A 27,420-nucleotide genomic window follows, 5' to 3' on the forward strand; every position below is an offset into this window, starting at 1 on the left:
TATTATGATTATTATTATATACAATATTATTATGTATTATTATATTATTATATATATTATTATATCTAAATATTATGTATTATTATTATATTATTATATATATTATTATATCTAATTATTATGTATTATTATTATATTATTATTCCAATATGTTATTATAACATTATTAGACCTATTCGATTTTCGTGAATTTTTCGTTTCTCCTACGTGAATATTTCTCTTCCAATAATACTAGGCGTTACTGGGAGTCACTAGATACCTGCTATTTTCAAGAAACTTGAAGATGCGTTCAAAAATCCGTCCGTCAAAGTCCAGAATTTGATCGACCAATCGGAGTCGAGAATCTCTTTGCCCTGATTGGTCAATCGAGCGCTTCACGTTGAATACATTCTCGAACACTAATCTAGAATGTTGCTGCTCTCTATTGCACTTTCGAGTTGTTCGTGGTTAAATTTGCGCGGCTCATCTGTGCCGGTCCACGAAAGTGCGAGCGTTAAATATATTTAATTAGTATCTTTACGTCGTTAATTATCCGTCGTATAAATCTGATCGCGTAGCGTGCACCGACATTAGGATCGCGATTACACGTAGAAAACTCCCGCGCGTAGTAATACATGAAATCGGCCGATTTTGACGTGACGTCACGACTCACGACGTACTAGGCAGCGCCGCCACCGATCAGTCCGAATCCAGCCGCGGAGGAGTAGAGTGTGCGTCGCGAGTGCTCCGCGTCTCGTCTGGATTTCATGCGCGAGCAACGCGAATAAACGGGAGTGCAAGTCCGGGAGTGTGTCGTGTTTCGTGATGGACCGAATAATCTTCTCAAAGAGCATCCGGGCGTTGACAGGGAGTCTCGGAGAATCGCGAGAATTGATGGGTGGGGGGCAGGGGGAAGGACGTTCCGCCGTGATTTTTGCGCGTATTTCGGTGCTATTCGCCCGCCAGAGAGCTTCGCGAGTGTTCTTTATCGCCGCGAAGAGTATCTCGGCGTCGACAAATGTCCAGAGGTCTAGAGGAATTAGTCAGTTAGAGGGGCAGGAGGAGAGGGACTATCGCTTAAGATATTGTTTTCGTTTGTATTTTGATATGTACAGTGACTCTCGTGCGGTATTTCGACATTGTCCGCTTGACGAGGAGTTCCGCGAATGCTCGAGCATCTCCAGGAGTGCCCGAGTATCGGAGAAAGTGTCCGAGAAGCGCGCGAATTCATCAAAGTCGGCGATTCAAATTGTGGGCGAGTGAAGGCTGTTGCTTGAGATACTGAGCTACCGAGACTATCCGGTCGGTGGAGCGCAAGTGTCGCTCCGTTGAATTCCGCTCACTTCGCGATGTCACGGAAAGACGCGGCGCGCCGGGAGATGGCAGTGCGATGTCACGAATTAATTTAAGGGCATTTCGATGCGTTTAATGTGATTAATATTCGGACGCTCGTTTACCCGGAATCGGAAAAGTATATTTTTTCAACAGATATTTTGTTCGTATTTTTATTCGCGAATGCGATATCGAACGTGATCGAAAGTGCCGAATACATTCGCGAGTGGTCTTATTTTTTTGTATCGTCCGTTTATTTCGAAGTGCATCTGTGTGTAGTGAAGTGCGGTAAATAATTATTGCAAATATAAAAGAAAACAGTGCAGTGATCAGTGCCAAACCATATGGGATTATAGCAGAGTAGCAGTGGAACATTAAAGCGGATATATTAAAGCAGAGAGGTGTAGATAATCGACTCAACGCAATGTAAGTTCATTTTTTGTTTATGTTACATTGTTCGGAAAATAATACGATTGATTGTTATTAGGAATGTAATAAAAAATTATATTGCGTTTCCATATTTATAATTTAGAAATAGAAAAAAAATTATGACATAAAATAGCTGCAACTATTTATTTAAAGAGCGAATGGAAATAAAAGTGTTTTAAATTTGGCTCATGTAGGTTAACAATATTTATGCTACCGGTGCACTTGATGTGGCTATTAAAATGTTCTGTTTCTCTATAATTATATATCATACCTCTTATTGAGGTTCCTAAAATAATTTATGGATGCAGATTACACGTAATCAAAACAATATTTGAAATATAAGATGTGCAGCATTGTTGCTATAAGAATATTTAAATTAGAAAATAGTATATATATATTCATTATTTTATAATCCGAATTAAATTTTCAAAATTATTTATACATTATAAAACAGAAAAATTATTTATTTTATCTATTTAAAAAAATGAAATTAAAAAAATACAAAAATTTTCAGAGAAAATTTTGAGAATTGTTGTTCTAGTTATAACTTAAATATGATGAGAAATAAGTATGATTCTTATGATCGCAATATATTATATTGTATAGTATACCTAATAGTATAATTATCAGATATAATATATGGAATGATTATGAAGTATTCTTAGAATTAATTTATTATTTTTATAATATTATATAAATTGTGTTTCTTTTTAATATGATATATGCGTATAAATAAGAATTGTAAAAATTTTTAACTAATTCAATAATGATACGATTTAAACTAAACTTAACACCCGACTTTTTAAAATTAATTTTTTTATACAGAAAATGATAGCATTTCATTTGTAATGGTATGTAGTAACAATAATTTTGTTTGTAATTACATCAATTAAAAAATTAAAAAATTAGAAAAATGACTCGCATCCGACATTAAGATAGCTCAAATTGCGCAGTCTTTTTATAATCGTTTAAATTACAAAATCTTTAAAATAGACAAAAATCACTTTTGACAATTTATTTAAACAATTTCAATTTCTAAACCGTGCTATTACATATGAAACGAAAATCACTACATCTACAAATTATTCTAAAAAAGACTATGCAATCGGGTTTGAAATATCTTAAAGTCGGGCGCTGTTTATTATTTTAATTTTTTAATTTTTTAATTTTCTAATTGACTACAAATGATATTATTGTTACAATAAACAACTACAAACGACATACTATCATTTTCCACATTAAAAAATTAAATTTTTGAAAGGCAGATGCTAGATTCACATAGCTGACTGCGCGATATTTCTAAGTTCGAGTAATGCGGGAAGCACTACTTTTGCATAGGTGCATAAGCGTAAACATGAGAATCTTGATTGGTCTATAAACGTATGCATAAGAAATTCAACCAATCGAATTTCTTATGCATATGCTTATGCGCTTATGCAAGAGTGTGTGCTCTCCGCTTAAGCCTTTAAACGGAGATAGATCGATATCGATCTTAAAGCGAACGTACCTTAAATTTCTATAAAACATGTGAATTTTTTAAAAATATTTGGGATAATTCTTGTAGTTAAGATTGATTAAAAGGATATTTAAAAAATTGTTAGATTTGAATAGTTATTTTTGATTAACTTTTACTGTGACTCGAGCTTTAAATAATATTAAAATTTTTTGAATTTTTAAAAAAGACAATAAAATATTAAACTTGACATATATATATATATTATTTATAAAATATATATTTAAAAATATGTTAAGTTTAATATTTTACTGCTTTTTTACTTCATAAAATTTCAATAAGTACTATTTAAATTTATTACATATAATATTATATACATGTATTATATATTGTATAATAAATTTATTTTAAAAGAAATAAAAAGATATAATTGCTCGATGTGTGTGTTATGTGTATAATACACAGAATCTATAGCAATATCTTATATCTTTTTATATACGTATAATCGATTTATTGAGCATTATAAACGTAAAGATAATTATTGAAAAAAATATAGTTTAGAGATCATTCAGCTTATATTTATTCGACACAATGTATCTTCTCATATACACGTAAACACACATTAGACACATATAGACGTCAGAATAAACATTAAATAGTTTACAACAAGTTTGTTACTGTTTTCTCTGTCGTGAATACTTTCACTTATTATATATTAATTTCGTACGATCCATCAATAATATATGTATAATATTTCCAGACCATTTTTATTTTGGTATCCTTTTAACTTTTATATATATATATATTTATATATAGAAGTCGTTTGGTTGTAATAGCAGCGTCACATGTCTCTTACACAAGCGTTAACAATTCAAATACAACCTTATACAGCGAAATTCGATGGCGATTTTTCGGAGCCGGCATTATATAGTATTTTAACATGTAAAAATATATAAACAAATATGGTTTTCCCTCCCTCTCATTTTTTGATCGAGCTTCTTCTTTATTTCAAGAAGAAAGTTTAATTATTATACGAGTATCTTTCTTGATTTCAAATCGCACAATCATGTATAATAACTCTTAAATTAACAATAAGAAATACTCTCTACAAGATGAGACTCGTCGTCTAAATCTCTTCTTTTTTTATCTTGATTATTACACAGGCATGAGAAAATCGGACCCATACACCAGCTTGTTAAATATCTACGATATAATGATACGACGTTAAATATAATAGGTACTCTTATAGACTGCGATTTTACGATAAACGCGAGAGGCTGCCGAAACTATAATATATAACGATAAATACATACACAAGCGTCGTCCAATACCTTCCTTAACAAAGAAATTCGAGTTATATAATCGAGATCCAAACCGGCGCGAACCCATCGATTTCGTTATTCATTTATAACAATGTATCATTATCGTCGATTGATATTCGCCAAATGTTTTCGTCGTTTGCCATTCCTAACGAAATAACACAGTTGAAAAATTTGTGTTAAATTTAACAGATATCCCAAACGGTCCATAGAAACTTTTGTGTTAATTTAACATAATATGGATATGTTAAATGACGACACAAATACTGTGTTAATATTTTCACACAAAATAAATGCAAAACTTTAAGTAATTTAAAATCAGTTTTGTGTTAAGTTAACATAGCTAAAAATTAACTAAAAATATGTTAATTTTAGATTTTATCATCCCCACTTATATTATAAAATAAAAAATCAACATTTTTTCCTGTAAATTTTAATAGATAAATTTTGTTACTAATAAAACAGAATTATTTATTGTATAAAGTTAAAAATAGATGCACATTGTGTTATTTTTTTATATCTTTTTTCAGTTGTTTTAATAATTTAATAATTAAGTTTAATTAACACAACAGCAATATATTAAATTAACACATGAATGTGTTAAATATTTAACACAAAAATTTTAACGGCAACCGTTTTTAACAAGAAAACAAATTTTCCTACTGTGAACGATCGATCGGTCCCTTCGAATGTGGGGAAGGTTTTGCACTTTTTTTATTGCTTATTGTCTGTTCACAATAGCAGCCGCCAACGAATAGTTTGCTAAAATTCGTCTCTTTTTTTTCTTTTAACACACCCAGTATGGAAGCATCGTTGTAAACGATGGCAATCGAATAACGCACGACGATACTTGCACGTGTCTTTACGCAATTTTACCTTTTTTCGTGACCGTCCACGCATACATTGAAAAATTATGTGAATTAAAAGAAATTTATAACAATTTATCGTGTCAAATTCAAAAGCTGCATAATTTTGCATTTTTTAAAAAATGAACATCAGTTTAAGATGATTAAAATTAAAATAAATGAATAAAATTTTTATTCTCATTTCTTTTCAATATATTAATTACAATTTTGTATATCTATGCTCTTCACAAAGTCAAATATAATTTCTCTATATATTTTTATATGTAAAATAAGTTATTAGTATTATAATTAAATATGCAATGCTATGAAATAAAAAGATTTTATTATAGTGTGTATATGTTTACTCATTATTATATAATTATTTTATTATTTAATTAGAGAATATATAGAGAGAACAAATTGATTAATATGGAAATTTATAAAATTAAAAATGCAAGAGAAATAAATCCAATATTTTTTTGAGATCGACTATCTTTCGTAAAATCTATTCACATGGCAGAGTTGATATAGCCATGGCTAGGAATTTTAGCGTGCCTTCCGCAAAGTATTAAGCAAAGTAGCGGTGAATTAATTATGGTCACACGAATCGTTTGTCAGGTAACAATAATTATGTGTGCGACTGGTATCGTATATACGTTATTTTGCATTTGCCGGAAGCACGTGTTGCATGTGACCGAAATCGCAGCCTATCGGCGCGACACGTGCTTTACAGATTTCTTTTTTTTTTCCTCTTTACGATTTGCTTCGATTAACACAGTCATGTTGATTGCATCTGCAATTCGTACAATAAGCCTCGGCCGCCGCCGGCCGAGTCGATATGGACTGAGTAGTTTACATGAGAGATTTTTACACAAATAATCGCGTATACTTCCTTCTATGAGAAACAACTCCTATACAACACAGTCTATTTTTTTACGTATAACAATTCGTTCAAGAATGCTGTTTCTTTCTGAATCGTGGAGGTTCTTTGTATTGAGAGAACAATTTTCGTCGTTAATCTCTTCCGTTCGAATTAGAAATCTGTTGCAGTGTTGGAATAATGTAATACCGAAAGTGTTAAAATTTGCGTATTAAAATTATTATCGATAATCGTGAAATTTATTAGCTCAAAAAATTCGTCATACACAAGTTTTTATTTATTTAGTTTTAAATATAATTAATTTGATTATTAAGAAGTTCATTGTTTTTTATGCTAATTTATTTTTTTGTCAAGAATAACATTTATTTAATGTATAATTTATTTTATCAAATTCCAACGCAAGAGATTAAGACCATAATCGTAGTATAGATATAAATATATTTTCCTATGCTCAAGTTTTTTAATATAAAAAAAAAAAAAAAGTATATAATTTCGATACTTTTCTAATAAAATTCGATTTTGCATTTTTTAACATTCATTTAAAAAAAACACTTGATAATTTTAACGATATATGTGAATAAATAATTTCTACTTATCTATAAGTATGATTATTTAAATAAATATAACCGAGGTATATGTCTCTCCATACAAACATATAGCTACATATATACATGTTTATATATGATATTGCATAGGAAAATAAATCCAAAACGAGGCTAAATCCACCGAAGTTATAGGAAATCGGTGTTGTAACATCCTTTTAAGGTATCTCAGCGGCGACAACGTTAGTTATACTTTTACTATATTTACAGTTAGGGAAAGATTGATCAAATATATTGTGCGATATATAGTGTGATATGCAATATAGTACAATAGTTGAAAATCACGCGATAACCACGAATCACCATAGTAGTAAAGTATACCATCGCTCATCGATATTACTATTAATTATCAAAACAAGAACAATAAAAATAATAACCATGATAAATATACATATATATGGTGCAGAACGAAATATTTATAAATAATACGAACGGAAATAAAAACGGGAATAAAGACGAGAATGCAACTAATTGAAATAAATAAATAAAAAATTGGTTATTTTTCGCGTGGCTCGAAAAATCGCCCGAATTTCAAGATTCGCATACTTTTTTGACTTTTCTTGATTTTCTTGCATTCTCATCTCCTGTCTGTGCTTTGCCACCTTCTTTATATAGATTCTCATAAATATTTTTTTTAAGTATACGTATGTCGCGACGAAGCGAGCGTTGACGAAGAATTCGCAAATCGAATTGACTCGCGTTTCGTACCGGGAGTAGGTGAGCAAAAAATTTCTCTTACGCACCTTGTGTAATCGGAATCCGCAATGGAAAGCTGTAGTCAATCCCGGCAATTAATGTTAATTAGTTGCTCTTTCCTCCATCGCTTTTGAACCCCGAGATTCATTAATTCGTTTAGCTATTACGAGCTATATTAAGATTTTTGACGAGATTATCAACAAAATTCCGGAACATGTCACGGCGTTAATGGAGATAAACTCTGTAACTCTCGATTACTTCTACGTCATTCTATATTTTTCTACATATAATATGCTCTCGCAGCGTTTTATATAACACTGTTTAACGCTTCTTTTTTTTAGCACTACGCTCACAATTAGAGATGATAATGAGTCCAGGTAATAAGCAAACGCGCTATGATCTAATCACAAATTTCTCTTAATCAGCGATTATATCAAGAATGAATCGCTGTCTTGAGAGATATATCTCATGAATCTAGTAGCTTAGGATCTCAACAAGTATATACTTTCTTTTGTTCACCGTCGTACATAAGATACTTGATCGTACACGAATAATATACGAGATGCCGATAGGTAATAAATACACGACAATTTTTCACAGATTGAACATTTACGTGAAGATACAACCATATGGACACGTATATAGATTTCATATATAGATATATAATATGTTTAATATATGGATAATATACGTTGCTACGCTATTTTCTATATTGCTTCTACGAACGTTCTATTTTTTCACGGGGTTCAATCGACGGATTTTTACCGATTTTTCAATTGTCGAACAAATAAATCGTCACAGCTAGAGTTTCCCGCCGCGAATCCTCATAGAGTTTATCATGTAATTCGCAAATTCTGTCAACGCTTCATACTCGGTCTTTATTCTATATATTCTACTCTATTCTATTCTATAAATTCCACTCTTTTATTCTCTCTCTCTTTCTCTCGTTCTTTCTCTCTCTCTTTCTCTCTCTTTCTTTCTCTCTCACTCTCTCTCTCTCTCTCTCTATTTTTCAGCATTCTTTATTTTATAAGTTTATAAGTTTAGGTACTATTTTCTATCGCGACAAATCCCGTGGTATTCTCTATATATTCTTTCCGGCATGCGTTGAAAAATTCGTGGGAAAACAGAAGGTAATCTCGAAGAATTTATCGAGAAGCTTCGGGATTTGCGACAAGCTCTCTCACGGCTTATACTTCTTCATTTCGCTTTTATGATAGGATCGACGAGCTTCGGTAAATCGTATGCACCAAGATGTTTCGCATGAAATGTCATATTTTTTCTCTTTTTTTCGTGATAAAAATATGCAGATATACTTGATTTCAAAATACAGCCGCATTGTTCAATGAAGAACACTTCAAAACACCCGACCGTCTCATTTTCGCTGGTTTCCCTGCAGCCATTCAGGGAAACCGAATCGGGCAGTTCTTCCTGATAAGAATAAATTTTGCGTATGATTTATATATCTTGAAGAACCAGCTGGGCAATCGATATACCGATCACGCGATGCCCGATTATCATATTTTTTCTCGTCTCGTTTTACATACAGTTCGATCAATCGTAATATTACTATATTACATATTTCTTGAGTCTGCAACTTTTTCACATAAATCGTACTTTCATTATGTCTTCTCATGCACTTATTTTTACGACGAGCCTTATACCGTATGCATTGAATCTAAGCTTTTACATTTAAGAGTAACTTTTTCATCATGTGTCTTTTTTATTTTATTTTATATGCATATATAGATATCTTGAAAACACATGTTTATCGAATATATAATATCTCTTGCTATCGCACGCTACGGCATAATGAATTTTTTTGCATTTTCGCAATTTTTGCATTATTTTAGCTTTTTAGTCTATTATTATTATATTTGTCATCTGTGTTACATACGATATATAATACGCTTTTGTATACTCGACTAAGTATCGAGATATCGATGATGCAGAATACACAGAAATACATTTTTTTCACAACATTATCCACCATCATTACGGCTATATAGTCTCAGAATTATTCGAGAACGCGAAATCTCCCGTGGGTTCTCGGACGTTTATAGCGCGATCTGTTTGTATATATTATTTTTATAAATACCAAGTGTGGTGTTGTGCGATTTTTTCAAATCTATTTTTTTTCGAGTGAGATCGTTCGTTTTTTCCAGAAATGTCGCCTGTTTATTAGGGAAACTCTACTCGATTATAGAAATAATTTTACAGTACGTTTGCCAAATGTTATTCAAGTGCATGTCAACAGTTGTGCTTATTGTCGATGTTTGTAGCTTCTTATCATTTATTGGAACAAGTTTGAATATTTTGAATAAGAAATATGTGATATTCCAAAAGAAGAATAAATTGTTATCTTAGTTAGTCATTAACAATTTTTTGAAGATGTATATATATATAAAAATTAATAATATATATAAATACAGATAATAAGATAATACAAAAGTAATGCTCCTTTTTTACTTTTACCGTATTTTAGAAAAAGAAGAAGAGAAAAAATAGCTCGCCAAGAGAATAAAATAATCGGTAGCGTCGAAAACATTTAGAATCACTGTTTTATTGGTCCTCTTCCTCGTTCTGGTAGGTGACATACCGTACAGATGATTTTTCACCAATTATCAACGACTATAATTCGATAAAATTCAAAATTAACGATATAAATTCATCGAAATAATCTGTTTCTTTTTAAAATAATATTACCTCTTTTTCTTCCTTGTTCGGCGGCGCCCTTAGGAAATACATGAGGGGTGCGTAAATAAAATTTAACAAGGCTATACCAAAAAGCATCCATTCGAAACCAATAGTGTTGACCAAAGTTCCGCTTAATGCTGGACCTGCGACACAAAGTAAAAAATATATTTGATTATTTAGTGTCTCATGTCTATTCGATAAACGTGTTTTCAAGATATCTATGTATGCATATAAAATAAAATAAAAAAAGACACATGATGAAAAAGTTACTCTTAATTTTTTCTCGAATTTTTTTTTATATACCATTATATTGTATATGGAATTTCCGAAGGATACTATTGATCCTGTTAATCAAATAGAATCTCAAGGCTTAACAGAAGCATCGGTGGTTCAGTGGTAGAATGCTCGCCTGCCACGCGGGCGGCCCGGGTTCGATTCCCGGCCGATGCATAATTAATATTTTTGTTAATTTTTATATTATTAAAAATATAGGCACATACTGGTACATATTTTTATAGCATTAATGTTGGGATAAGATATATTTTGTTTTTTTAAATAAATGAAAGTGATACGAAAATCGAATACATGTACATACCTATAGCAAAGCCTAGACAAAATGCCACGTCTCCAATAGCGTAAACACTTCCATAAACAGCGGTGTGTCTTATGTCCACCAGGTATCCCAGCTGAGGCATCATCGAGCTGTCCACCATGCCGATTGCGAAGCCCAGACCCGCATTCGGTACGATCAGATGATTGATACTTCTCGCCAATGGAATCTGAAAAATGGAAATTTATTATTCCATACGACATAAGGTCAGTTAATTTTCGATTTATTAATAAATCACGACTCAAATATAGCTGTTATTCGTCGAAATTCTATGATTCATAATCGATAGCGTACGACATAATTATTTGCAGCATTAGATAATTGCAATATAATTTTATGTATATATTAATTATACAATATATATATATATATATATATATATATATATATATATATATGATTTATACATTTTTGTGATTAATTTTTTAAACAAATTATAGTAATGATATAGTGGTAATTTTTTTCATTTTTCCAAAATAAGAGAGATAGTTTGCAATATAATTATATATAATTATATGATTTATATAATTTTGCAATTAATTGCTTTTACATTAAATAACAGCAATGCTCCAAGTGGTGATTTATTTTATTTTTCCAATAAGATAAGCATAATTTACTTACACACATCAAGCAGATACCAATAACGACTAATCCTATCAGAGAGGCTAACCATCTGTAATAAGTGCATAATATAATAAACACATTTCGAGTCATCGTACAAAAAGATATCTCGCCCGAACAGGGACTCGAACCCTGGACCCTCAGATTAAAAGTCTGATGCTCTACCGACTGAGCTATCCGGGCGATATATCTTCTAGTACGTCTAATGATTTTATTATTATTATGATAGATTTTTAGCATTTAAGAGACACCAAAATTTTTTGTCGACGCAACCTTCATAATGTCGATCAAACTGACCTGCCCATTTTATGTCCAAGGGGGCCGAAAAGATTCGTTCCGATCAAGTAACTAATGCTCGCTGGTAAAAATGTGGCTCCCTGTTTCCAGCGACTCGCGCCCATCGTGTCCATCATCCAGATTGGTAGACTCGGTTCCAACATAGCGATGCCCATATTCGCGAACGTTATTGCGCCTAAAATATCGGCAATCGTATATTTTTTGTTTGAAAAATAAGTCGTATTTTATACTCGAGATGTTTTTTTCCTACCAGCTGCTAAAACGATATAAGGATCGGTAATGAGGGACTTTAACGATGGTGGTTTCGTTTCCGTATACACGACAGATGGTTGAAGCATCAAAAGCTGTAACACTTGAAAGATTTACCAAAAATATTATATCATATATCACATAAACCGTATAATTACATGCGTTAAATTATTTTTCTTTGATAAATGCTCTATATGCTTATCTTATTGGGAAAATATTGAATAAAAATATATATTTATTAAATTTATTATATATATATTTATGCATATAAAATTTAAATTTACTTGTATATATGATTTTGTGTACGTGCGTATAATTTAAAATCAAATCTAATTAATGCAATACGCATAATTTCGTATTGCATAAGTGCGTATATTTATTTACTTACGTCCATCACCAAGAGCTAATGCGGAAAGCACTAAGAAGGGGGCAGATTTCCCTACAAATTCATACATTACTCCGCCAAAAGGGGGTCCTATAAGAACCCCTAGGGCCAATCCCCCTAATGCGATACCCATTGCGTTGCCACGTTCTTTGTCGTCCTGATACCTCTCCGCTAACATACCCATACCTGAGAGAAAGTTGAATATGATATATTACGAACGTGTTATATGTAATCATGTAAAGAGTACGAACAGATCGTAACAGCATCGGTGGTTCAGTGGTAGAATGCTCGCCTGCCACGCGGGCGGCCCGGGTTCGATTCCCGGCCGATGCAATTCTTTTTATCATTTTTTTTGTTAAACAACATAGTATTGTAATTAATGGATCCGCTGCCCGTTGACAGCTTCGATCTTGTCAGATGTCAAAATTTTATCGACTCTTAGATTTAATGAGATTTATATGTCAGAAAAATTATCGACTTTTTTTAAAGTACTTGGTGAAATTTTTGACAAATAGTTGAAGACAAAAATTAGCAAAAATATTAACTATGCATCGGCCGGGAATCGAACCCGGGCCGCCCGCGTGGCAGGCGAGCATTCTACCACTGAACCACCGATGCTCGTGTATAACTACGTGAAATAATTTTAACACACACACACACAAGTAATTTTCAACATTATTTAATAATATTAATATGGGTAGATAGGGATAAATTTTACCAGAAACGCTGGAACATGACGAACCGATACCCTGAAGAGCTCGCGCTAGAAAAAGTATACCGTAGCTTCGTCCAAAAGCAAAAATCAACGTGGATAGAAACATGATAATAAATCCGGTAAACATAGGTATACTATATCCGATTCTGAAAAATAATAAATTTTTATCTCATTAAATGCAACATATTTTATTGCATTTAATATAATACACTCTTGATTATATTAAATTAAACTGAGAAAATTGTTTTTTCTATAAAATTCTATTTTAAATAAAATTATTTGAGTTTGTTTAAAAAGAGATTTAAAAACTGTTTACGAAGCATAGAAAATGCTTTCAATAATAATTATTTCAATTTATAAAAATTACTCTTTGAATTATTACGTATAATTTTGTTTTAAAACTTTATTTGAGATAAATTATCTTTTGCCAATCTAATATATTTCGAGTAAAAAAATCGTGCGAAGATGCGATGCTTACTTGTGAGTTAATGGTCCAACTATGGGATTAGCTAACAATTGAACAAAAGCTTTTGAAGCGAACATCATTCCCACTGCCACGGTCTCTTCTAGTAATTCCCGATGTCTTTGTTCCTTTTCCTTCGTTTCCGCCGATGTAAGATTGGCTACAGTAACTTCTAAAATGAAAAAGATTAGTAAAATGTTCATTTTGTTGAGTACGTCGTAAGATTTTGTAGTTGAAAGTCTGCATTTCCTCCTATCCCTTTCTTCTACCAAATGGTAAAAATGCGATATTATTTTCTATATTTTTTTATTCATTGAATCAATAAATGTAGCCTTAATATAATCTTCTCTAATATATGATTTGTTTTTAAAGCATCCACAATAGAGCAGATTAAAAATAAATTTACGAGTCTATCATTTTAATATAATAAATATAATGTTTTAAATAAAATTTTTCATTGAATTAACATAACGTAAAGCATACTTTACCCGATGCATCCATAGAAGGGGTGGTAAGATGTAGAAACTCCAATTGAGGAAGAACCGATATGTTTGGAGCGCAGGGACATTTTGGCGTTGTTGTTTTTATCGTTGTTGTTGGTGATGCGGTGGTAGAGATTGTAGTTTGACTTCCTTCCAGATGCTCGCTTAATGTTGCGTTAGGATGTTTGATGTCGTAGAGAAATTCCGGTATTATTGGAACTGTAAACATTTTTTAAAAAATAAAATACAAGATAGTTTTCAATATTATATTTAAGCAAAATGATAAGACTACAAAACAAAAAATCAATAAAATATATTTAATTTTTTTCATATGAAAATTTGCCATTAAAATCAAATATTATTCAATTGCATACGAAAATATATTATCCTTTTTCTTTTGTATAATATAGGATTTTGTAAAAAATAAAAATAGGATAGCTCGGCATGCTTCTAAAGCATATTTGAAAGACATTTTATTAGCCGGGGGTGTAACTCAGTGGTAGAGTGTCTGCTTCGCATGCTGAAAGTCCTGGGTTCAAATCCCAGCACCTCCAATCCTCTTTTTTTTTATCGCCGACGACACTTTTTCATGAGTTGTATTTTGGTATAATAATTAACATTTTGTAATAATTAGGAAAGAATCGAAAGTTTATAATGCAATGATATGTATATTAAATATCATGTGTGAAAGATAATAAATTTATCAAAATGAGATCGTGAACGGAAACTCTTTGGCATTTATTGTGTTAATGAGCATTTTATGCGATACACATTTCGTTGATAGAATTTATACATACAATGACTGAAAGTGGATCTCGCGATTTGTTCGATAAGTGTGACGACATTCGTGAATATTTGTACGTAACGATCACGAACTATACGCGATGTTGCATAAATGCATGACCACTTATCCGGATTGGTGGCACGATACATGAAAGTCCATACGTTCCACAGACTGGTACGGAATAAACGCGAACGTTTTCTGAATTAAACATAAGATCACGCGACCAAGAAAAGTGGTGACCGTCAATAGGGTTCGAGTGGACTGAAAATAGCGTTAAAAACCGAAAAAGCTGAATCAACCCCGTGATAAAGTGGAAGCATTAAAAATCGCGATAAAAGAAGAGAGTTCTTTCATTTCCTTTCCATTTTTATGAATTAATTGCTCAGCAAACACAAAGTAACAATTACATAACATCAATGTTATAATTTCCCACTCAATAATATAACTGTTACGTACAAGCCATGTTATATTCCGGTTATATTAATGAGTGGAAAATTATAACATCGATGTTATGTAATTGTTACTTTGTGTTTGCTGGGACATACATTTACACGTTTGCTACTACAATATTAACATTTTCATTTATAACATTGATCATTTAAATAAGTCTCTCTTTTACTATTATGATTTAAACTTTTTTGAACATTCTCGTATATCTTATACACTGGACCACGTGGTCGAGAGAAAGTTGTGAAGTTAATAGGTCTCGGTACTTGACCCACTGGAATTAAATTTATGGCCTAAAGAGGCAGCTTCGAAGCCTAACTAAAGAAGAAGCTGCTAGAAAAAGCGAGAAATCAGCTTATATACATAAATCTGCTGTAATGCAATCGGTAAACTTAAAAAAGAATAATAAAAAGGTTTGTCAACAGAGCTGCTGCTTCCGCATAAATATTCATTCAAATTTCTTTATGAAAGTTTAAATTCTCAAAATAGCGAAAACTGTTTAAAAATTCAACAATAATATTGTATGCTATATATATTAATAATGTATCGAAGATATGAAAAATCGTAATTAATTAATGCCGTGTACTATGTAATAAACAAGGCAACTTACCTACGGTTGTTAGCAACATATTGTCCAACAGCAGAGCGATGGCGACGATGACGAGAACGAGTTTCCGAGATTGTCGGCATCGTTGCAACCAACCGCTCCATTCTTCACCTCCCATTCTCGAATTTTATCCTTCCGTTGATGTTCTACAACATTAATTAGCGGATGATGAGAAATGTTAAATGGGATATATACGTGTAATAAAATTTCGTCAGATCTCTTTAAATTTTCTAACTTCGAATCTATTCTCGGAAGCTATCTATTCTAGAAATCCGAAGCGGGTAAACAGAAATTACGAGAAATCAATGAGAGAGGAAAGTTAGAGAGAGAGAGAGAGAGAGAAAGAAAATTTCAGGACTTCTTTCCAAGCGATTCCGACGAAATGTCCTTTCACGAAGATGAACAATCGAATCCCGTATTGCGTTGACACTTTACCGCATACGCTCCCTGAAGGACCTTTCCCCGTTAGGTTTTCGTTAAACCACACTTGTCGATCTTTGCTTGAAGATGTGTATTTTATCGGACGTTTTGCGAACACTAATTTTGTAGCGCAAATAGTAGAGTGTCAAAAGAAATGTTTCTTTAGAAAATTAGTATACTTACTTAATAAATTATTAGGTTGTCGGAGAAGTCATGACGTATTATAATACACAATAATTAATATACATATATGTATATAAGTAAAAAAACCTTTGAAAAACATGAAAAGTAAAAAATGTAGAAAAAATATGTCATGACTTCCGACAACCTAATATTTATATAATTACATATATAAAAAATTCTTTTTTTGAAAATGCAATGAATTACATAAGTGTTAAAATCGAAGCATAATACATATTTATTTTATAAAATAATAAAGTTTAGACATATATATATATAGTGACACATATGGTAAAAGAACAAGACATTTCTCTTTCTTCAGTACTATTGCCTAAATCATAAGTAATATTCTGGAATAAAATCGAGTCGCTTCCCGTTGAGAGAAATCTTGAACGGGACGGAAATAGTTTGAATGCCGGAAAAGGCGCATCTGCCTTAAGAGAAGATAAAATCGTCTTCGCCCTGAAAATTGTCAATTGTGAAAAGTGGTCAAAATTACGATCTACTTCTTCGCAATTTCCTTTCTTGAATCGTTCGACTCGCTTATCTTTCAGTGTCGGTTTTGGAACGCTCGCGATGGTTTCCGTTCTATATTTTTATAAATTTTTATATAGATAAATTTTATGCGAGAATGTGTGAATAACATTTATTTATTCACATATTATTTAATTATAATATTATTTCGTGAAATAGAGTGTGGACAGATTTTCTAAAAATCTTTGTGTATGAATTAAGGAAAAAAAAACGAACAGTATAAAAAATAATTCTTTAATTGCATTCTAAACGAATAACGCATCATTCTAAAAGGAAAGTAATTGCTTTCAAGATTTTCTCACTTTCGCCATTTAATGCTAATTATTTCCTTCCATAATATATGACATTTATTCGACGATTGTGAGAGAACAGCAATCTTAATTGTCAAAGTTTTTCAGAAAGCTCACTTCTGTTTCGTTTCGCTGGAACGACTCGCTATCGACTCGACGTTCGTTTAGCGCAATACAATTAACCGCATTAATTACAGGCTTTTAATAGTACCCTCCACCGCCCTGTCGTTCCGCGCGCGCGCGCGATGCTCGCTCTCTTCTCTCTTTTATTCGTAATAACTCGGTTACCCCACGCTTTTAGCCCACCTAATTTTCACGCTCGGCCGTTGAAAAGGCAAGCATCAAAGGCTATTGCGACTCTCAGCGACTGTCTCGCGCGTTCACGGTACTTTACCTTATTTTTATTAAGAAGAGTTGCGTAAGGCGATTTTAAATGCTATTTTAATGCATTATCTCCAATGGACACGTCTTCTTCGATTTAAAAATTAATATACGATTCAAATATATCTCCCTCTCATACACTCCATATTATCGCGTTCCTCAAAGAAAAGCACAGTTGAATTTGTGTTAAATTTAACTCAAACGGTCCACAGAAATTTTTGTGTTAATTTAACATAATATGTTAAATGGAGGCATGAATACTGTGTTAATATTTTAACGCAAACTAAATGCAACAAGCAATTAAAAATAAATTTTGTGTAAAATTACAGTTTTAATGTAAAAATGTATTAAATAGATTTTATCATCCCCATAGTTATATTATAAAATAAAAAATCAACATTTTTTTCCTGTAAATTTTAATAGATGTGTAAAATTAAAAATAGATATATGTACATGGTGTTATTTTTCAGTTGTTTTAATTATTTAACATTTCAGTTTAATTAACACAACAATATATTAATTCATCGTTTCATTCATTGTCGAAGTTTTTAAAAAGAAGTTAAAATTATATATACGACTTTGAGCAAAGTGTATATCTTTAAATTCTTATTAATTTTTAATGTGAGACTCCGTGATGCTGATTGACTTTAATCAGCTGATTTCTGTCGAAAAAAGAAATATTAATAAAGCGTTTATTTGCGAACTGAATTTTAAAATAATAATGTTATGAAAATTAAAATTATAATACATTTTAAATAATATATTATGATACTTTAAACACAATTAATATTTTTGACAGTTATCAGCTGATTTCTGTCAAAAAGTATTAATCGCGGATAAAGTACTATAACATATATTTATAATATATCACACGAATGTGTTAAATATTTAACACAAAAATTTTGACGGGGACCGTTTTTAATAACAATAAAACACAAATTTTCCCCATGTGAATCATCAGGCAAATAAGACCGATGAGCACATTCCCGTGACCGATTTTTACGAGGTATGCGTACGAAAAGGAATCAAGGTGGTTGGTAACGCGAGATAAGGGGGTGTTTAAGGACCGATACCGCAGAAGAAGCCCTATAGAGACGCACGCTCGCACGCATCTGAACAGAATGGTCACCAAGGGGAAGAAGGGAGGCTTATACATCTCCGCTGCTGACGAAGTCGAAGATTGATAGCGTGGAAAGGTAGGGGGAGGATAGGCGGATGGAGAATTGGTACGAGGGGGAAAAGGGAAGCAATCAGCATTTTCCTGAAAGCCAACTCCCCGAGGACCGCGCATTATTCTCGGAAAAGATCACTTCCACTCGTCCTTCTCCACTTATAAGCTCCGCTACCTTCCGCCATATCTCTATCGGACTCTCCCTTCTCCGATTCCTTTTCGTTCCTTTTCCCACCCCCGACCTTCTTCATCCCTCGTTCTCTTATCTTCTCGGTAATTACGACGAAGAATGACCGCAAGAAAGACCGGTCTCCTGTTTGTACCGGAGCTTTCCCGCCAGGGAATGTCGAGCGTATCGCGTATCAACCGGCTATTCCCATCGAGAGCGTTCTGCATCGATCTGCATTTCTGTTCCTTACGGAAATCCTCTTTCTTCGGCGACCGATTTGTCGCCTGTCTCGCTCCTGCTGCGAGATATAAACACTTTGTTCACTGGTATATTAATATTTAAGCACCTAATTTGTATTAATCTGTAATATTATTAATTTAATTATATATCAATTGTTTATAGCACTTGATAAGGGCCGAAACCCATGGCCGAAACGTCGTAAAGTTTAATAAATAGTATTTATAGCCAGATATGGTTGACCAAATTATTACCACTTCTTTCACTGTTTACTATGCGTCGCCGATTAACGAAGGAACCAGGAAGAGGGGTATCTTTTTATTTTGTTAACAAATGATAACTGAAAAAAATTAATTTTAATATAAGTATGTATCTTCACTTTAAAAAATAATAGAAAAAAATTACAGTGATAATTAAGTAATTTTTCCAGTTTCGAACAAGTAATTTTTATGTATATATGAAAAGTATATGGATTTTTGTCCGTGTAAGGAGTGCATTATACATATAATAAATAACGCGATCTAATAAATTCGCTGTCTAATAAACTCGATTATCGTACATCGGAAAATGCGAGAGCTGAGTTTTGTAGGCTCGATATACGAAGCGCTCGCGCGTGTAAAGTTAATAGTACACTGGAGACTCGAGCGGGGTGGGATTGTGGGATTCTGAAGAGGCGAGTTGACGAGCGATACGAGTCATTGAAAGGGTTTGACGGGGGATGACGGTTTTGCGATTGACAGCTTCTCTCGGCAACGGACGCTTGATGAAGTGGTGGCGCGGGGAATCTGCCGATTCATCTCGAGGCTCGTTATGTCGACTCGCATGTGCGTCATTGATACGACGGGGTAACAACACCCAGGTCGACGCGATGTGTTACGTGATTACGCTATACGAGTTCAATTGGTCCAAAGTTTTTCGTCGTTTCAGCTAATAGAAAAGTCGTGTCGGCCGTCAGTGCGTGGAATTTATTGTAAAACGTGACCACTCATCTCTCTCACGTGCGGCTGGCCGTTTTCGCTCGCGATCGCGACGGGATTTTTCATATAATAAAGGAAATAGCTAGTCTCCTGTCGTCGGTCCACAATCGCACGCCTTGGAAGTGAACTTATTTCCGCGCGACTGAAGGGTTAAACGGAGGGATTCAGGAATTTATTTAATCTACCCATTGTTGAGGAATTTTACAGTGTATTTTTTAGTAGAAATTTTGTGTTTAGCGCGTATCTGATATATTAATAATAATAACTTGATAGATATATGATGCAAAATATTTAAAAAAAATTTATTTAACTAATCTATATTCGCTCATTTTTTAGTTAATAATTTAGCAGAAGAATATATACACTGCTGTTTGTGAAAATTGCAACACAACTAATATTATATTATTCCTTATTTATGGAGTGCCTTCAGGTATTGCAATTTTCATAAACAGCTGTATGTATATAAATTTTCTACTAAATTATTAATTAATTAACGAATATATATTATATTTGTTGACTTAAAAAAATGCTAGAAACAACCAACTTTTAAAAATATATAAATTGCTTGAAACAAAGATATTAATTATTCTCTCGATATTTAATAATTTCTACATACACAAATATAGTAAAAATTTCTATAATAATAATTTATTTAATATAATATATTTTCGTGCATTGGTTTATTCTGTCATGTTGTAAAGTTATTGTTGCATCTCACTGTGTATTTTCGTAGTTATTATTATATTATTCGAGTCTGATCTTAATTACGGTTATTAGATTGATTCTTATGGATACAATGGCAGAGTTAAGTTAAAGATGAGAACTGGAAGGGAGCAGTCCTTTAATCAGTTTCTCTTGCTGTTCCATACAAAGTTACAGTCTGCGTAGGGTTAGTTTCTACTTTAAGAACCAATTAGTTCGGGTTGTTACGTCTCGCTCTACCTGGGTCTCTATCTTTCGACTTGGCGTGATTCACAGATTCTTTGATAAACTTGGTGTCGATCTTCCTTAGTACGATACTATTGAAACATTTCCTTATTTGATAATACTCTGATTTAGTATTAGAATTAATCAATCGATTTATAATACGAAAAATTTTTAACATTTTTACTTTTATTAAAAATGTCACATTTAAAATACGTTTTCACATAATTTTAAATTAAGTAGCTCACTTAAGTAGTAATAGCGTAATTATATGTCGAAATTTCTGATGAGGAAAAAAGTAGCCAAGAAATAAGTATAGATTAATTATGAGAATAAGACAAAGGTTTTCAATCGGTAAGAGGCTTTGAATGGAGAAGACAATGGAAATGCGAATAGAGGGAGATGCAGATAACTTAAAGAGCAAACTGTTGCTCTGCGTCTCAACAAGTAGGTCAACGACCGAACTACGAGATTTCGGTATCTTTACTGTTGTCTATAAAAGCAATTTGAGAGATACAATCTCTTCGTACTTCCAATCAACATACACGTTTCCTCTCTTTGAAGAAAAATCACTCCTCGATATCTGGAAGCTGCGCGACACGTACAATTTCCTGCTTCGTATAATCTGTCGCTTTAATTAGCACAATTTGATTTATAAAATAATATAGAAAATTTTTTAAATTCTTATAAAAGCTCGACTGTGTAAGAGCCTTTTTCGAGTGTCAACCAAGTTTTTTACACGTCACACGTGATAATCCCGTTATTATACTCTCTTTGCCATGTCTCACTGACGTTTTATCGTAACCCAGAGCAATTATGTCGAAGACGGTGCTGGCTCCTCTCTTTGCCGTGCGATATTGCATGATAAGCGAATTACGTCTCGTCGCGAAATCACGTTACCTCCGTATAAAATCACTGTGTTACGAAGTTCCGTCGGTCCGATCGTATATATGTATGACACAGTATGGTCCCGATTCAGGAATACATCTCGAACTTTGCGCAACAAAATTATAACTTCGAGTAAATATTAACGCGGATCTATCGCGTCGCGGAGCGCACAAACACGATTTTTTTTTTTTTTTTTTTTTTTTTTTTTTTTTACGGACGATCAATATACATATAATATTTGTTGCAGTGCCGATATTTTGATTCAATTACGTCGTCATTATTATATAATAATATCGCGGCAAATTGTATTTGTTTCGGCACATTAGGCACAGAGTATATTGCAAATTACACGCACATTTTTTAATGACGAAACTTTACACACTCGTCTCGCAGATGACTTGTGCCTCGTGTCGCGGCAAACTGCTGGTTAAATTATAACAATGGCATCATCTATCCAATTAAAGACGGTTATGCAAAGGAGAATCATCGTAAGATGGAATATTTGCTAAGTAGATATTTTATATAGGATGCTCTAAAAAAGAGTTGTTTGTTTTTCTTACATTATTGATACATCGAAAAAATGGATATTTCAATGTAAATTTTCCGATTTTCATGAAATTATCAAATTAAACTTTAAATGTATCAGTAGATAAGAAAATATTAATATTATAAGATGATTTTAAAAGTACTTACTTTGACGCACAGATTTAATCTAAAATTAAATTAATGTGACAGTTCTAGAAGTTCATTTTAACTTTTATAAGAAAATATTCGAACTTATTACATAAAGAATTGAAAGAAATTTCTGAGACACTCTGTATAATTATTATGCGAGAATGCATATTCATATAAGATTAAACGTATGTATGTATATCTTTTGTATTTTAATGTGTCTATTTTAATTGATGACATTTCTTAGGACAATTATTTATCACCGTATTTTACCGCAGTAATAAAAAAATGTCTAATAAATAATATATACGTTTAAACACAATAATATCGCTTTATCTTTTAGAAATAAAAGCAGTTTGTAATACATTTAAATTTTACGTATATTATTTCATTATCTTGTTAGTGATACACTTGAATAATATCGAATAATTTTCAATCGCATTATTTGAACTATATTTTGCCAATTTTTTTCTCTCTTTTAAAACAGATACAGAATATAATATAAGTATTAATTGTTATAAATTGTCAGATAATTTTATATAAATAAATTTCATCGTTGAAAACGTCAAAATTAATCTATTAGGTACTTTGGCTGATTATCGTTAGAAAAACGTAGAATTTCAGATTAAAAGAAGAAAATCGTGTTTCATAATCGGCTGAATGAGGGAACCAATTTATCGTCTCGATTCAACTTATGGCGGTATATCCGATTTATGTTTTTTATCGAATAAAAATCACTTTTACAGACTGGACACATTTCTCGTGCATTTCTACTCGCTATTTTTTGCGCAACTTTTAATAAAGAAACAATCAAATCATTTTAGCAATAGAGTAGATTAGGAATAAATCGCACGACGTATTTCGTCGTTCAATGAAATCATGTTATCTAGATTTGATTATCGACTTTATATCCTTTTTATAAGGGTACATGTCTCTGCAAAGGAAATATTTTTTATCAATACATATATTACATATTCTTACAATGTTGTTATACGTTATTTTTTACGAGACAACATTTGCATTGAAATATTTAATAAAAAGAAAAAATAGAAAAGATTTTTTATAAAATTAATCGTCACAATCTTGAAAATCTCATAAATGAGATTGAAAGAATAACGCGTGTGTATATGTGGGAAAAAAGAGATTTCGCGCCACTTCATAGGTAAATTTCAATTTAGTTGCTCGCAAAATTAAAGGTGATTCGGTAATACAGGTAATGTGTTACGTTTTTTCCCGGTACGTGTCGAAATGCGAGAAAGGTATCGGATGTAAATCAAACTCAGATAGCCGTGAAACGAGACTTTAGACGAGATGCGAGGTCAGAGACGGAATCCTCTGGAAATAAAATTACGTCTTCGATCGTGCGTAAATGAATTTACCGCTATTCCGCCTATCGCTTCTTTCCTGATAAGTCTCAGCCAAATCAGATGAATCGCGAATAATTCAATACATGATCCGTTTGCTTTATTGCTATATATTTATTTAAAATTGTAAAATTATATATACACATATATAATCTCTAAATATTATTTAAAATATCTTGCAATATTTGAATTTAATTTTATCAAAAATGGAAACCTTTAAATAAAAAAATGTATTCTATATTATTATTTTTTCTTTTATGTATAAAGTTACATCTCTTTCTGGTTTGATTACTTTACATGTTTACATATATCACACTTCAGTCTTTTATCTGTACAATTTTTATATAATTTAATAGTATTTAATACCTAGTCATCTATTTAGATTTACACCTCGAAATATGCTAATATGAGAGATTATGTTAAGAGATATATTTAATAGTGATATTGTTTTGGATTAACACTTTTTTCCAGTAAAACGTAAAAAAACAGTTGCACTTAAAAGCAAAAAAAAACGATGAACGCGTATCGACTTTATATTTTCTATTCAATTATGATTTTTCCGAGAGAAAGAATTATTAGAAGAGAAAAATGAAAAGCCATTAAAAACCAGAAAAAGATCTCGCAGAGAGTGTTCCTCGGTTACCGGTCTTGTCGATCCGGTAATCGCATTAGGGGCAGTAATTACGACACCGCCCGTAGTAACGTGAAACCGGTAGGTCGGGTAAAGTACTGGACAGGGTTATGCAGATTGCTTTATAACCTTGTTACCGATCACTCTATTAACCTTACGAGGTTGCAATCCCAACCCATCCACCTGGCTGTTCCTGTTTCAGGCGACGAGAGACGATGAGGGTATCGTCTTCTCGTCTCTCGCCCTTCGCGAGTTTATTTTGCTTTAAGACGCGCCATCTTTCCAAGTTTCGCGATTTAGAACGCAATAAGACTTGGTTCGCCCTGCTTGTCAAAAAATGACGATTCCCATAAGCGATTGAGCGTTCAATTTCGAGCTAGAAACGCGAGGAGAAGACGTGTTTTACGTGAAATGACGGTTTTACGGGAAAACGACTCTGGCGATTCGCGCGAGAACCTCGTGTCTTCTGCAATTTACCCTTCGCCGACCCTCTCGATCCCTCGAGCGCGCTTTGACGCGAACTCGCCGAGAAAGATCAACGCGAGAGACTGCGGATGACACGTGGAAATGAGGGCGTTTGTTCTATGCCCGCGGATCACTATCAGGAAATCTGGTATTACGCGGACTAAGAGACAGCAAAAGTGTTCCGGACACCTCGCTGACGTGTTAACGAGTCTGAAGACTCCGCGAACGAATCTGGCAGCTGAATAATACTGCCTAACACGTTGACGTAGTGGCCCTAGATGACCGACGGTATCGACGCGTATCTCATCAATTTACGGTACACAAATCAGGTGCGCGATCAATTTTCATTTTTTTTCTTATCCTGCTTCTTTAAAATCGGGCACTTTAAATTGTCTGTTAAGGAATTAATCATCTAACGTTGATTAAATGGAAAATACTATAATTTAATAACGTAGATTATCTATTTTAATTATATTCTATAATACTTGAACAATTTACAAGAAATTCTTTAATACGCTTCGTGTTTTAAATTCTTTTAAAGATAAATTTGTCAAAAAAGCATTGACAAAAATTACTGATTATATATATGTAGATAAATTTATCACTAATAACTTATACTGAAACTTATGGCAGTGTCATTATATAGATCATTTATTCATTATAATCAATAATATATCTGTCAATGATATAGGTATCTGTTTTAATTAGTAATGCGTATTAACTTATTTAAATGATGTATAATAATTAGATGTCGAGCAATATTACAATGTTAATTATTAATTAACATTTAACAGTAGTAAAAATCGTTTACATGGTCAATTAAATCCTATAATCTCTACCATTTTTAAGTAAATGAGACATAATATTTGGGAGAAAAAATCATTATTTATGTCTAAGGATTTTTTTTCATTTTAACACACGTCAAAGAGTGAATAATTCAGAGATATTATATAATATTTTTGTTTCTTAACAAAGATCTTTAATTTTCTTATATCCAGTCTGTTTAAAGCAAGGATAGTAATTCTTTCACGCTTGCTAGCACGTTGCGTTAAGTGATAAAGCGGCGCGTCGATGGTTATACGAATCGAGCGAAAGAATACTTCATCCAATAAATCGTGTACATAGACCGTAAATCGTCATCGTATTTCTCACGATGAAATCTACGTTCCTACGTGTTCAGACGGTTTGCGTCGCGCGAAACGAAATAAATACAGAATAAAAAAAACACACACGTCGAACAAACAAAATAAAATTATCTCGCCGTCTTCAAACACTGTTTAATTGTTTCGTTAATCTGATCATAAAATGCGTTAATAAATTTTCATTATAGAATAAGTTAATTTTTACAGAATGTAATAATTAACCATTTTTTCACAATCCCTTTAAGAGGGAGATACAATTATCTGCGAGTTTCCCTGAAACTTCAATTGGGATAATAGAAATTCTATACTATGATTTTATTTTATAGACATAGTCGCGAGTTTGTCAATTCCACGAGAAAAAAATATATATATATATATATATATATATATATATTCAAAAGAGTGATGGCAAATTTTTGGATCTTGAATTTCAAATTTTTTTCATAGCAAATAGTACTATTACATGAAACATTAATTTAAGTAAAATTTCAAGATGAGCATAGGCACGGTTCCGGAGATACAAGGGGGTGAGAGTGATGATTTCTAGTCATCAGGATGTATGAGAAACTATCACTTTCACTTCTTCATATCTCCGGAACCGTGCCTATATGCTAATCTTGAAATTTCCCTGGGATTAATGTCTCATCATAGTACGTTGTTTGGCATAAAAAAAAGTTTGAAATTTGAGGTCGAAAAATTCCACTCCCCAAAATGGGCAAAAAAAAAACAAGTCTTTTTTGCCATCACTCTTTGTTGGATAAATTTTATAATTTGTACTCACCGGGGTCGGTCGGTCCTGCCGTGGAGCGAGCGTTCTCCGATCCTGTATCGCCGCTATCGTTGCTAGCCGTCGAGATCGCGGCTCGGCTGACGAGGAGCGTCGGGGCACCCCAACGATGGTAATTGTACGGACGATTGAGAGCGATAAGGGCGATAAGGGCGCATCTCACCTCGCTCGTGCCGGCGCGGAGCCGTCGCTCTCTCTGCCTACCACCGTCTGCGTCTCCCGTGCTTCTTCGATGTTCTCTTCTTGATCCACGAAAAGATCCAGAAGCCCCCAGCAGCCGGCAGGGCGCATGGTCA

General features: G+C 32.7%; 1 protein-coding gene and 5 non-coding genes across 8 annotated transcripts; 3 read left to right on the forward strand and 3 right to left on the reverse strand.

Moving 5' to 3' along the window:
- Positions 1-3,749: 3,749 nt before the first annotated feature.
- On the reverse strand, positions 3,750-27,369 carry Vmat (Vesicular monoamine transporter). Of its 3 annotated transcripts, none has more exons than XM_085484425.1 (12): positions 27,119-27,369; positions 15,900-16,038; positions 14,061-14,273; positions 13,588-13,744; positions 13,113-13,255; positions 12,398-12,580; positions 12,011-12,112; positions 11,761-11,935; positions 11,464-11,515; positions 10,828-11,011; positions 10,242-10,375; positions 3,750-10,166 (listed from the first exon to the last, which is right to left on the reverse strand). In XM_085484425.1, the coding sequence occupies exons 2-12, from the start codon at positions 15,994-15,996 to the stop codon at positions 10,098-10,100; spliced, it is 1,509 nt and encodes a 502-aa protein (XP_085340551.1). In that variant the 5' UTR covers positions 15,997-16,038; positions 27,119-27,369; the 3' UTR covers positions 3,750-10,097. The 3 variants fall into 3 exon arrangements, with proteins under 3 accessions (XP_085340551.1, XP_029154986.1, XP_085340549.1); XM_029299153.2 differs by having other exon boundaries at positions 15,896-16,038; XM_085484423.1 differs by lacking the exon at positions 27,119-27,369 and adding an exon at positions 21,721-21,803 and having other exon boundaries at positions 15,896-16,038.
- Positions 10,612-10,682, forward strand: TRNAG-GCC (transfer RNA glycine (anticodon GCC)). Its single transcript has one exon. It is a non-coding gene; the product is annotated as a tRNA-Gly (tRNA).
- TRNAK-UUU (transfer RNA lysine (anticodon UUU)) lies at positions 11,574-11,646 on the reverse strand. Its single transcript has one exon. It is a non-coding gene; the product is annotated as a tRNA-Lys (tRNA).
- TRNAG-GCC (transfer RNA glycine (anticodon GCC)) lies at positions 12,657-12,727 on the forward strand. Its single transcript has one exon. It is a non-coding gene; the product is annotated as a tRNA-Gly (tRNA).
- TRNAG-GCC (transfer RNA glycine (anticodon GCC)) lies at positions 12,942-13,012 on the reverse strand. Its single transcript has one exon. It is a non-coding gene; the product is annotated as a tRNA-Gly (tRNA).
- On the forward strand, positions 14,537-14,608 carry TRNAA-CGC (transfer RNA alanine (anticodon CGC)). The gene has a single exon. It is a non-coding gene; the product is annotated as a tRNA-Ala (tRNA).
- Positions 27,370-27,420: the final 51 nt, after the last annotated feature.

This window comes from Nylanderia fulva, unplaced genomic scaffold (assembly GCF_048542155.1).
Source record: "Nylanderia fulva isolate GAGA-0341 unplaced genomic scaffold, ASM4854215v1 Scaffold3, whole genome shotgun sequence".
Taxonomy (NCBI): Eukaryota; Metazoa; Arthropoda; class Insecta; order Hymenoptera; family Formicidae; genus Nylanderia; species Nylanderia fulva.

What these genes read in the sequence shown, in the direction of transcription:
- Vmat (XM_029299153.2), bottom strand. Translation starts at nt 16,010, where the DNA reads ATGGGAGGTGAAGAATGGAGCGGTTGGTTGCAACGATGCCGACAATCT. An exon ending in GTTGGACCATTAACTCACAA is followed by an intron (nt 13,256 to 13,587) that starts GTAAGCATCGCA and finishes ATTATTTTTCAG; the next exon opens with AATCGGATATAGTATACCTA. An exon ending in CGAACAAGGAAGAAAAAGAG is followed by an intron (nt 10,167 to 10,241) that starts GTAATATTATTT and finishes ATCGAATTATAG; the next exon opens with TCGTTGATAATTGGTGAAAA.